Below are 13,589 nucleotides of genomic sequence, written 5' to 3'. Positions count from 1 at the left end.
GCATTTTGTCCCCAAAATTGTTCAATGTTTACTCGGACCATTTATTTAAAAAGGCACTTGGGAGGCAGTCATATTGATTAACAATCAACGGGGATCTACTTATTGTAATTAGATACGCGAATGACACAGCAATTCTGTCAGAAAATATTGAAGGTCTCCGAACTCTGCTTGATCAAAAACAATAAAATGGGCAATAAAATAAACTCAAACAAAAACCAAATTTTAGTAAGTTAAAAAGTTCATAAAATTATATATTTGGGAACTGTTATAACGGACCAACTATATCCAGATATAAAATAAATCGCAGAATAACAATCACTAAAACTCTTTTATGAAAATGAAGACATTTTTTGCTTTTTTGCATTTAATAATCTCAGTTTAGAACTTAGGTAAAAAATGTTAAGTGCTATATTTGGTCTGTAATTTTATATGCAGCAGAACAGTGTACACTGAATATATCTAGCATGAAGATTGATGCTAAAGAAACCTTGACACCAAGAAAAACTAATGAAGAAGTATAAAGTAGGGTTAACAAATATAGATAATTGCTAAAGACTGGGTAAACACTGGATAATGTCTTATCTGGGGGGGGATACAGTGAGGAAAATTCGATATAGAATACTACAACTGATTCTTAAAAGCAAAATAGGCTGTAGAGATGTAGGAAGTGAACTAGTTTCTTGTAAAAGTAGAGTAAACATATTTTCAACTAAAATTTAATAAAAATTAAATGTGGTTAATTTGAATAAAAAAATGACACAAGGAAATATCTTCCGAAAAACTATATTTTTATTTATTTTTGATTAGTTTTTATATTCTGTTTTTTATTTTTTAGAAAAATGTCCATCGTTTTATTCAACGGCAACTACAAAGTTGATATGCAAAGATAAAGATGAAAATACTATCGCCTGCGACAAAGCGACTGACGGAACATACTTAACTTACAGTTGCGTCGCTTTCTATGAAGTCCCGCCAGGTGGAAAAAACGTTCTTTACTGTAACGATGGCATTTGGGATTTTCCGAAACCTTTGTGTAAACCAAGTAAGCAAATTTCACATTTTAGTCATTTTATGTTAGACAACGATAATTTTTATAAATTTTTAATGATGTTGCAATAATATTTAGTTTAATTATTAATCATAATTTAATTTGGCAAATTTTTATGCGTTTCTTAGTATAAGAAACCAAGATAAGACCTTGAAATGAGAAAAAGTATAGTATATGAAATGGAAAGTTATGAGAATATAGCGTGTGATGGATTCGAGCTTTACGTAATGAAAATTCATTTGATTTAACAAATAAACACTAAATACTTTTGTTTTCAAAACTTCTACAAAATTTATTTTAAATTATTATCACTACACCGGTTTCGCTGGCAGAGTGCATTTCTCAAACGATCTATTTTTGGTCTTTAACTGAATAAGTTGAACTGTTTGTCTTAAGTTGGTCGTTCAGAATTATGTCTACTTTTTAAGTTTTTTAATTTCCATAGATTCTATTAAATATAGCTTATGGCCTTTCATGCCATATTTTCGCGTTTTCAGATCTTTCTTATGTAGTTTTTGATTTAAAATTTTATTTATTGTTTGTTCGTTGTACCCATTTTTTACTGTTATTTGCTTCTTTTTCTTCCTCAAGTTCAGCTTCTATCGGTGATTGGAAATCATTCTGGCAATTATAATTTTGTTGGTTACGCGCCTGAATAGTTCAATTGAACTGCATCCAAACCATTCACGGAGATTGCGTAGCCACGAGATTTTACGTCTTCCTACGCTTCTTCTGCCTTTGATTTTACCCTGCATTATATTTCTTAGTAGTTCGTATTTTTCACCTCTCATGATGTGCCTCAAGTATTCCAATTTCCTGATTTTTATGGAATTTAGAACTTCGCTTTGTTTTCCTAGTTGTTCGAGAACTTGTTCGTTTGTTTTGCGATACATCCATAATATTTTCAAAATACGTCGGTAACACCACATTTCGAATGCTTTTAGGTTTTTAATGTTGGATTTTTTAACTGTCCAAGCTTCAACCCCATACAAAAGGGTAGAGAAAATATAACATCGAACATTTTTCCCATTCTATTAAAAGTTGACCGTGCAATTTCAATGCGGCATCTTATTTCTTTTTTGTCTGATCAGTATCTTCTGTGATCCATGTTTCAAGGTATTTGTACGAAGATATTTGTTTAATTTCTGTATTTTCTAGTACTAGCTTAACTTTGATGTTTTGTGCTTTTGTATATACCATGAACTTGGTTTTCTTCAAATTTATTTTTAGTCCATAATCGTTGCAATATAATTAGTTGTTCAGCAAGGTGTTGCAGTTCTTTTAGTGTTCTTGCCAGAAGGACGGTGTCGTCAGCCTGTCTTATGTTATTAAGTGGCTCACCGTTTATTATTAGGCTATTATTAGCCTTCACTGTATAAATTTAATAACAAGGGTGATAAAATACACCCTTGGTGGACCCCACGGCGAATCTGGATATCCTCGGTCAGTTCATTTTTAACTTTCACTTTTGCTGTTTGGTTCCAATAGAGGTTACATATGATTCTAATGTCTCTACTGTCTATGTTTTTATTTAATAAAATTTCTTTAAGCCGATTATGCTGCACTCTGTCAAATGCCCAAATGCTTAATGATATTCAATTCTATCTCGAAGTTATTCTTTGACATGGGAATTTGTATTAATCTATTAGTCCCGTCGTCAGAGGGTTGACCCCTAAAAATTATACGAGCAAGCTAAATTTTGCCGAGACTATTAATGTTGGGACCCCAAAAAATATGCAAAAAAGTTTATCACTTTTATACCCGGGCTTCCGCAAAAAAATCGATTTACCAAGAATTTGTACGCTACAGAAAAAAATATTTCAAATAAAAAATGTAGCTGAGATAATTTTAAACAAAAATGTTTATTAGAACTTTTTGTGTAGACTGAACCGTTCTCTCAGAAACAACGCTTGAAGCGACCGTCGATTTTAAATGTCAGTTACGCGCGCGAATGATCAATAAAATTTGTATCAGCTCGACGGTAAAAATTCGATATCTTTTGATTCAAGTGTCCTATTGACAAAAATCAAGATGCATTTTAAAGGAAAAGAGTAAGATAAACTCAGTTTTTATAAAGGTTTTAAAAAAATAAACGTGGCGCGACTTTTGCCATTTTTTACAATGTTCGTGAGATTAGTAAAATTGATGACTTTCATTGACAAGTCGTAGCAAAATTTTCATTTTTAGAGATCAATCTTTAAAACCTATGAGATGAAATTTCAATTTTGAGTTGTGGCAACAAATTATGAGGCATTTGAAATATAAATAAAAAACGCAGAATTTATTGTTTTACATTACAAACGATCGCACGTCACGGGAAATGCCTGCACGAAGACGGTTTTGGGTGTTTTTTAAAGCAGAAGTTTGGTTCTTTTGAAAAACGTTTTAAAAATGTTTTAAATATTTTAGACCGTTTGGTATGTGCAAGTTTAAATCCAGCGTTTCTTAAGCATTTTAAAAGCCTCTCATTTGTTGCCAAAACTCAAAACTAAAACTCCATGCTATAAGTTATAAAGGTTAGGCTCTTGTAATCGAAAATTCATAGTGACCAGTCAATGAAAGGGATATATTTTATTGATCTCATGAGAATCATAAATAATGGCAAAAATCGCTCCACGTTAATAATTTATTTAACACCTTTATAAAATCTGAGTATCTATGCGGCAAAATACAAAAATTGCATACGAAAGCTAAACTCTTTAACTTTAAAATGCATCTTGATTTTTGTCGGTAGGACACTTGAATCAAAAGATATCGAATTTTTGCCGTCGAGCTGATAAAATTTTTATTGAACATTGATTTCGCGGCGTAACTGACATTCAAAATCGATAGTAGCTTCAAGTGTTGTTTGTGAGAGAACGGTTTATTCTACAGAAAAAGTGCTAATGAATAGTTTTGTTTAAAATTGTCAAACAAGCACTTAAACACAATATTCTAAAATGGAAACACTGCCAAAAATTTTGATTAATAAAAAAAATGTAGTTCGGAAAATTTTTTATTCAATATTACAAAAATTAGGCTATTTACATCAAGACGATCTTTACTACATCACTTACATCACATTGAAGTAATTTAAACTAATTTTAATATTGAATTCGCCAGCTCTTATTTTTAATAACTAGTTCACATCTTTTGGGCATGGAATTTATTAATTTTTGCAGTTCCTCCATGAAAATACAGTGATGCCAAGCGTGGATTAGAGATTCGATTAATTTCGTTTTATTTGTGGGTTTGTTTTTGGAAATGATGTTTAATATCCTTTGCCACAAATTCTCGATGGGATTTGGTCTTTTCACTACGCAGCATCTTATTCTGTAGTACCTCAATGTATTTGGTAGCATTCATAATCCCAGAGACAACGTGTAGGCGACCAACTCCTCGAGCGGACATGCAACCCCATATCATAACGGAGGTTGGATGTTTAATTTTGGGAAGAACATATTTTGGAGAAAATTCTTCACCAGAAAATCTTCTGACGTAGGCATTTCCAGCATGATTATTAATATTGAAAGTGGATTCATCACTAAACAGTACACTCTGCCACTGCTCTGCTGTCCAGATTCGATGTTCCTTGGCCCATTACAAACGGTGCAATCTTTGCTTTTTTGAAAGCAGTGGTTTCTTCCGTGCCTTACATCATTTAAGTCCAAAACTAAGCAGTCTTTTCTCACAGAGGAAGTGCACACGCTTACACCTGTAGATTCAGACCACAGCTTCGTCAATTGGGTGGAATTAAGGCTTCTGTCTGCCCGACTTGTTTTTCTTAACGCAGCGTCATCCCGAACAGAAGTTTTCTTTGGTCGGCCACTACGCGGTCTCTGGTCGATTTTTCCTTGTTCAGCATACTTCATAATGACTCTAATTACTGTAGATTGATCACAGTTTACTGCGGATGCTATTTCGCGACTAGATTTGTCGTTTTTATGGTGAAAAATAATTTCAAAACGCTTTTCGTCCGATAATTTAGTTTATTTGTTCTGGGATGACATTTTGAGCTTTTTATCAAAAATCAAAGAGCAAATAAATGTGTTAGAGTAACTACAGTGTTTATATAGTCAAAATATGTGGCAAATTTGTCATTTAAGATTCAATTTAATAGTACGTTAACGACTTAATAATCACCTCATAATTTTCTCGGATTATGGGAAATCCCTTCAATCAGATTATTTTAATATTTTCTGTAGAATTTTGAGCTAGTAATTAAAAAACATTAGTAAGTATACCGATAATGCTAATTACAACCACAAACTTAAAATGAATTAGCGAAAATATACAAAACACTTGTATTAAACCTCAAAAACTATAAGGCGCTTAGGTGATGCAGGATTTTTTAACAACACTGTATGATTGATTCCTAGATTGAACCTAGATTTCGATTTCTTGTTCCCCTTTATGTTTTTTGGTTGTTTAACACTGATATTATTTTAAAATAATTTAAGAGGAAAAGATAATTCGTGAGATAAGAAAAAAAACAGTTTGGTTTTGTCTCAGTAGCATTTTGCAATCTAAATAAACAATTGGATTATATTTATTTTCTTTTAAAAATCTAAAACGCGATTCGAAATGTTAAATAAAAACCTTTTGGCACTTTTACCATATACAGAATAGACCAGAAAATGCTACATAGTTATAGTTCTTGTTGCATTTGTGATAATACTGATCTAATTTTAAATCTTTTTGAATAGTTTGTGGAAAGAAAGTTACTACGGATACAACAGTCCTTACTTGGGGTGGTACTGATGTTAAAGGATATGAATATCCTTGGGTTATAGCGATGTTTAAGAAATTAGCAGGAAAATACGAGAATGTCTGTGGCGGAACGTTGGTCAGTCGTAGAGTTGTTATAACTGGTAAGTAACGATATTTTTTAGAGCAAGATAACACCTCACTTAATAAGTCTAAGGTTGAACTAATAAAACAACTTTAACCTAACAATGGCAACACGCATTCCTACTACTCAAGCATAATCACTTTTTAAGAGACCTTGCTTTAAGTAAGGTGTTAGCTATAAAAGTTATACATATTTCGCCCTAATAGGGCTCTTCAGAACAGATATTCACAGTCGCTCTGAACGTGAAAATAAATATTTTCTGTCTTAGGAAGCAACTCTAGCATGGCTTCGTATGGACGCAAATAGAAACATCTGATATTAAAATCCGTAAACTAATTTTCGAAATCAAATTTAGATTTTTGTTTTAATCTGTGCTGTCTAAGAATTGCAAGGCAAAACAGACGTTGATAAAGATATTGCTAGAGACATGGGGAATCTAAAAATTGCATTCCACAACATATATCCTCAACTAAAGAAAAGTCCTAATTCGCTAAGGATTGCACATTCCTTTACTACACAACCATCTGAAACGAAGGACAGAAATAAACAAACCAAAATAAAAAATTTTAAATTCAAGTCTAATTGCTCCTAAAGTCATTTTCAAAATCTTTCCTGGATATTAGTGGACAGCTTGTTATAGAGTGTGGAAACCACTGAGAACCACTGGAAACCACACATAAGGACACACAAGAAGTGTTTGTGTCCTTATTTTAGAAAATTATAAAAAACGCTAAGATCTGTCAACTTTTAAATTAAAATGTGCGCGTTTTAAACATAAACACATCGTCCAATACAGGACGATTCACGTAATTCTAGCATAGTCCACCATATTTATTTTTAATGAAACGCCTTGTATATTTTATGTTTTTAAAAGCTCCTAAATTTAACAATACTTTAATTCATTCATTGATTTTTTATTTAATAGATATTGAAAATGTTGTTGCTAGCGTCGAGTCAGCTCAAATTTTCGCAGTCATATCCGAGACTTATTGAGTGATGTGGCAATTTTGGAAGACAATTATTAGAAATATAAGACTAACAAGAATAATACAATTATTTTTTAGCTGCTCATTGTGTTACTGATAATTACGGCAACGCTCTTGGTAGAGAAAACTTTCAAGTCGCAGCTGGAAAACTTTACAACGCCTTTGGAGACCCACGCGATAATGAACATGCTCAATATCGAAAGGTACAATTTAGATTAAAGAAATAATAGTATTTGTACTGTAATGAACGAGTATACTATTTTCTTATTGATCTCTTAATTGATTTTCTCAGGAAAACAAAAAAAATTAGCATAAATAGTTTAAAAAATTTTGAGGTTGTCACTGAAATACAAATGATATGCACAAATACATAAAAATACACAAAAATACATTCAGTTTTAAGTTAGTAATATTGCGTTCATAATATCACTAAATATTGTGGATTTGTGGGGAGCCAAATCTCCCCACAATTCCATACTATTTTTATTGGGAGTAAGTTACATTTTTACTTTACTTTAAAATAAGTTTGACGTTTCGATTTCTACTTTGCAACTCCTTCTCAAAATACAAAACATTATTAAACTAAACATATTTTGTTTTTGGTACTTGGTTAAAAATTCTTTTAACAATTTAATTTTATCTGACTCATAAATATCGACAATTTAGACATATGTTATACATTTTAAAACATATGACTTTAAAATGACATTGTCAATATTTTTGAGTTGCGTTCCTGGGACGATTTTATTGGAAGATAGTTCATTCGATTACATGTAATCAGCTTTAACTTTAACTAGAGTACCCGTCAAAAAATTGTAGCATGTGATTTGCTTTTGTAACAGACAGATAATATCCCGATCTGGTAAGTACAACTTATTTCAAATCGAGTGGCGAGCCCTTCCACGAAATAGTTAATAGCGCAAACAATAAAATATCTATGATCAGACCTGTGCGGTGTGTGAAAATTTGTGAAATTCAAAACTGTCATGATTTCTCTGGAGTTCTTCTATCTCTACACATTTGTCGTTGTCTTGTTCACTTCCCTTTAGCTGCCCGTATTTTTATCCTGATCTCCTTGTGTGTGGCTTTGTATTCGTTTAATTTTTTGTTTTTGTATGATTTTCTTTTGTCCATTAGTTGCCGGATCTATCTGTCATCCATGGAGTCTTAGCTTCATCGATTTTGTGACTACTCAGCGTATCTTTAATTGGCATCATTAATGTGTTCTTAAATGTTTCCCATTTTTCGTTAGAATCTTCATTATCGTTGATTATTGTTTTGCTTAACTCTTTGTTAATTTTCAACGTTAGTTCTCCTTTTATATTTGGGTGTTTTAGCAGAGTGCTTATTTGATGTGTCTTTTGTTGATTTTTTATTTTCTTTAAGTGGATTTCGAATTTTACGATTACTGGATTGTGGTCTGATGACACATCTGTTCCTGGATATGTCTTTACCGATTTGATGGAGTTACGGTATCTCTTATTGATAAGGACGATGTTATATCGATATTATACGATGTTATAGATAACGATATTATAGACTTAAATAAATTGCACACTGCTACGATGAATTCTTTAGTGCAACTCTCAGCTCAAGAAAAGATAAGTTGTAGTCACAGTGGCGTCACACGAAAGTGACAATGCGCTTTCATTCCTAGAATGCATGGACTATGCGCCTTTATCCCCAGACTACCAAATATTTACTTGCAATTTTCTACTGACCTAACGCTTATATTCCCTGACGGAAGGTATTGATTTGAGCTTTTATAGTACTCCTAACATAGCATTAAAATCTCGATTTTCGTAAAAGTTGACATTGCACCTTTATTCCCTGCACCCTTCATATGTTGTGTTTCTTCTTCTTTCAGTACCCTGTCCGATTATCGAACGTTGGCGATCATATTGGCAATAATAACTTTGTTTACGGCGGCTCTAAATAAATTAGCAGTGGTCTCTTGATACCATTCCCGGAGATTTCGGAGCCAGGATGTTCTTCGTCGGCCTGGGTCTCTCCTTCCGGCGATCTTAGCCTGTATTATGAGGTGTAAAAGGGTATACCTCTCTGGATGTCTCATTACATGACCGAAATATTGTAACTTTTGAATTTTTATCGTTTTTGTTATTTCTGTGCTCTTTTTCATTCGATGTAAAACTATTTCATTTCTTATTCGATCAACCCAACTTATCCGCAATACTTGTCGATAAATCCACACCTCAAAGGCCTCTAATTTTTTCATTAATGTCTCTGTAAGGGTCCAACTCTCCATACCATACAGCAATGTGGAGAATATGTAGCAGCGTATTAATCTGACTTTAAGGTTTAACGTAATATCTCTATTAATTAGAATTTTCTTTAATTTATAGAAGGCGGCTCTGGCTTTTTCAATGCGTATTCTTATTTCTTTATTTATATCCCAGTTATCGTTAACGTTTGCACCCAAGTAGGTACTATTGTGGACTCTTTCTAACTCTATTCCATACGCTCTGATGTTCGTTGGTTGTAACTCCGTTTTGCTGACAACCATAAGTTTTGTCTTAGAAGTATTAAGTTTTAGCCCATATTCATCACATGCTTCGGTTACCCTGTTTATAAGTCGTTGCAGGTCTTCTTCATTTGAGGCAATAAGTACCGTGTCGTCTGCATATCTGAGATTGTTGGCATTAATTCCGTTAATTTTAATGCCTGTATCTTTAACTAAGACTTCTTTGAAAATAAGTTCGGAGTAGATATTAAAAAGTAGAGGCGATAGAATACATCCTTGTCTCACTCCACGTCGTATTTCCACTGCTTCCGTCGTGTTGTGTCCAGCTCGTATGTTAGCACATTGATGCCAATACAATTTTTTGATAATACGGAGGTCTCGGTCATTAATTCCCACCTGTTGCAAGACACCTATAAGTTTGTCATGGTTTACTCGGTCAAAGGCCTTTTCGAAGTCGATAAAACACATATATACTGGTTGTTCTATATCCCTACATCTTTGAACCATGACCTTCAAACTGAAGAGTGCTTCTCTGGTTCCGAGGTTGTTTCTGAAACCAAATTGTGTTTCACTTAGTTGTACTTCTATTTTGTTGTAAATTCTCGAGTGCAGTATTCTTAGGAAAATTTTCAGTACATGACTCATCAGACTGATAGTGCGATGATCGCCACACTGTTTGGCATTTATTTTTTTTGATATCATTGCAAATGTTGACTGTAGCCAGCCTGTTGGTATATGCCCTGTTTCGTATATTTTATTATAAGAGGCTTAGAAGAGAATGTTTGCCTTTATCGTCGAGCAGTTTGATTATTTCGCTTGGAATTTTATCTGGACCGGTTGCTTTCCTATTCTTTGATAGCTTTATAGCTCTTTCCATTTCATCGAGTTTTATGTTTGGACCAGTCGATATGTTTTTGATTTGAATTTCTGTTCTATCGTCATCAAACAGCTCCTTAATATATTCTTTTCACCTCTCTAATCTGTCTTGTTCATTGACTATAATATTTCCTTGTTTATCAAGTAAAGTACTTGCAGTTCATCTATATGTTCCAGTTATTTCTTTTACCTTTTTGTACATATTAAACGTGTCATTCTTTTTCTGCAGTTCTTCTATTTCAAGACATTTGTTGCTGTACCATTTTTCCTTTGCATCCCGGATTTTCCTTCTGATTTCTTTATGAATTTTATTGTATTCTTCAGTGTTTATATTTTTCTTTTTTCGCCTGTTTTCCATTAGTCCCAATATTTCATCAGTCATCCATTGTTGTTTGCGAATATTAATAGTTTTATACTTTTTAGTTGTTTCTTGCATAATGCTTTTGATATGATTCCAGGTTTCTTTCGATTTTTTTAACTTCTTTTTTATCTCTTGTGTAATTTAATGACTATTATTTTGAATACAGTTAGTGTTTATACGGTTAGTCGGTTGTTGGCGTTTTACTATTTTAAGTTTGAGTTTTATGTCACTGATTAATAAGTTATGATCTGAAGGGACATCGGCTCCAGGTAGTGTTTTAGTTATTTTGATTGAATTTCGGTACCTCTCGTTAATTGTTATATAATCGATCTGATTTCTTATGATCTTTTCTTTAGTATCTGCTGGTGACTTCCAAGTATATAAACGGCGCTTGGGTAGTTTGAAGAATGTATTTGTCACAAAAAATTGTTCTCTACGCAGAATTCTACAAAACGGTCTCCTCTGTCATTACGTTGTCCAAGTCCAAAATTCCCTACAATGTTTCCTTGTCTACCTTTTCCTACTTTGGCATTGAAGTTCCCCATTATTATAGTAATGTCATGTAGGATGTGTTAGGATATGTTGTGTAGGATAAGATTATGAATTGTGTATATTTGTTTTTAGGTTTCATAAGTTTTAAATCTAGAAAGCTTATACATTGCTTTTGTTCTATTTCTATTTTAAATTCAATATGACTATGGAGTGAATTATTGTAAAATGCCTGGAACTGTAGAAAACAAAAGTTGTCATTGTTTTATTTTTAGATAAAATGAACTTCCGTCGAGTAACGGTCGAATCCATCACTTACTTTTAATATTTATTTTTATGTGTTTTAGATAGCACAGGTAGTAGTTCATCCAGGATATAGAGGAGTCAGTCAGCGATACGTTGCTGACTTGGCATTACTTATTACACAAGAACTATTCAAACTAGAACCAGTAATTCAGCCAGCGTGTTTTGATAATGTTAATAACATATATTTAAAAAATTATCAAGTGGGAGAGGTAAGTGATATTAAATTATCGTATCTAAATCTAAATAATTGTCGATCTTTTAGGTAGCCGGTTGGGGCCTTACCGAAGAAGAAAAGCCCTCGGAACGTCTCAGGGTAATTAAGATACCATACAAAGAAGGCGCTACATGCGCTAGGGAGCTACCCGAAAGCTGGGAGGAACAGTATAACTTTTTGGACAAAATTTGCGCTGGAAGAGTGGATCAGCAAATTGCTGTTTGCCAAGGGGATAGTGGTAGTGGTCTGGTCTTTAAAAATCGGGAAGACAGCAGGTAAAAATAATTTACAATACTAAAATACAACGATTTTTATTAATTATATAGCCTAATATCGGGATATAGGAATTTTCTGTGGCATTCTATAGCTTCTTAGGTTTCAATTTTCTTCTTCATCTAATGGCGCTATAACAGTTTATGAGTCTTAGCCTGTAAACAACGTTCTTCTATTTTGCTTTCTAGAATACTTTTCTTTGCTATTGCCTGATGTTCATAGTTTTAAGATCTTTCTCTACGTCGTCTATCCACCTTTTGCGGGGCCGTTCTCTTGTATTATTTGCTTGAGGTTTTCATTTCTGGATTACTTATACAGCTCGATTTATCTGGCATTCTTTTTAAGTGGCCAAGCCAGTTTATTCTTTGTGGCTTCACAAGTTTAACGTTATGTTTCTTGACTTACGGAAGAAACAACTTAGAACAGAAAATAAACAAGAGAATCAAATATAGTAAAATAAATGCACAAATATTTATAAGTGTTTCTTGACTTACGGAAGAAACGACTTATAATAGAAAATAAGAAAAATCAAATATAGAAAAGATGTGAAAATATTGCTAAGTGTTTCTTGACTTACTGAAGAAACAGTTTAGCAAAAAATGGAAAAATGAAATAGACAAATATATAAGTATTTTTTTAACTTACGGAAGAAAATATCTTAGATAAAATATCAGAAATAATAATGCGATATGAAAATATTTCTAAGGGTTCTTTTGACTTACCGGAAAAGAACGACTTAGACACACAATAAAATAACAAGTCAGATATCAGAGAAATACTTCTAAGAGCTCTTTACCGAAAAGAACTACTTAGATACAAAGTACAAAATCAAATATATAAAATAGAAAAGGCAAGATAAATATTCCTAAGTGTTCTTAACTTACGGAAGAACAGCTTAGATACAAATACAAGAAAATAAACAATCAAAAATAATCAAATAAAATAGCAAACAATCAGTACATGAACAAATATGTAATATTCTAACCTGACAAGGTCTGGATATACAATAATGCTAAAATAAAAAGGTATACAGGAAATCAGAAATAAAACAATAACTTAGTTGGAACAATAATAGCACCGACTAGGTCTACAGTAGAAGAGGCAAGCTCGACTGACCGATGAGAGAAAATCTACCTGCTTTTATGTAAAACAAATCCTTTGTTTTACGTAGCAAAAGTGGAATTTCCCTGCATCGAGTCAATTAGAAATTTGGATTTGGCCAAACTTGGAATTCCCAAGTATTTTGACCAATATTTAAATTCCTTGATGCGTCCGACACGGCTGTCAGCTCCCGGCTGACACGCCTCCGGAGGACACCTACATCTATGTTTCCACGAATCGGTACAATCTTCTTCTTTAAGTGCCGTCTCCCGATCGGAGGTTGGATATCATCATCACTATCTTTGAAGAGTTTTATGGAACTATTAAACCAGTCCCTTAAATTCTTCAACCATGACACTCTCCTTCTTCCTATACTCCTTCCTCCTCTTATCTTTCTCCCTCATTACGTGTCCCAGATATTGTAACTTTCTTATTTTTATTGTGTTTATTATTTCGCATTCTTTGCCCATTTCTCGCAATACTTCCGTGTTAGTTTTCTTCTGTGTCCATGCTATTCTAAGCATCCTCCTGTGACACCACATTTTAAAGGACTGTAACTTATTTATGTGTTCTTGCTTTAATGTCCAGCTTTCAAGTCCATATTGCAGTATCGAAAACACGT

General features: G+C 33.1%; 1 protein-coding gene across 1 annotated transcript in view; it reads left to right on the top strand.

Moving 5' to 3' along the window:
• LOC140442379 (probable chitinase 10) overlaps positions 1-13,589 on the top strand; it is a 163,102-nt gene that overhangs the window by 22,375 nt on the left and 127,138 nt on the right. Inside the window, exons 4-8 of the mRNA XM_072533453.1 lie at positions 836-1,042; positions 5,734-5,898; positions 6,944-7,068; positions 11,421-11,588; positions 11,642-11,868. Coding sequence (XP_072389554.1) covers positions 836-1,042; positions 5,734-5,898; positions 6,944-7,068; positions 11,421-11,588; positions 11,642-11,868 — 892 coding nt within the window. The remainder of the gene's footprint in view (positions 1-835; positions 1,043-5,733; positions 5,899-6,943; positions 7,069-11,420; positions 11,589-11,641; positions 11,869-13,589) is intronic.

The sequence above is a fragment of the Diabrotica undecimpunctata genome, chromosome 5 (genome assembly GCF_040954645.1).
Source record: "Diabrotica undecimpunctata isolate CICGRU chromosome 5, icDiaUnde3, whole genome shotgun sequence".
Lineage (NCBI taxonomy): Eukaryota > Metazoa > Arthropoda > Insecta > Coleoptera > Chrysomelidae > Diabrotica > Diabrotica undecimpunctata.
Note: the sequence above shows the minus strand (reverse complement) of the source record. Positions and strands in the feature narration are given on the sequence as shown.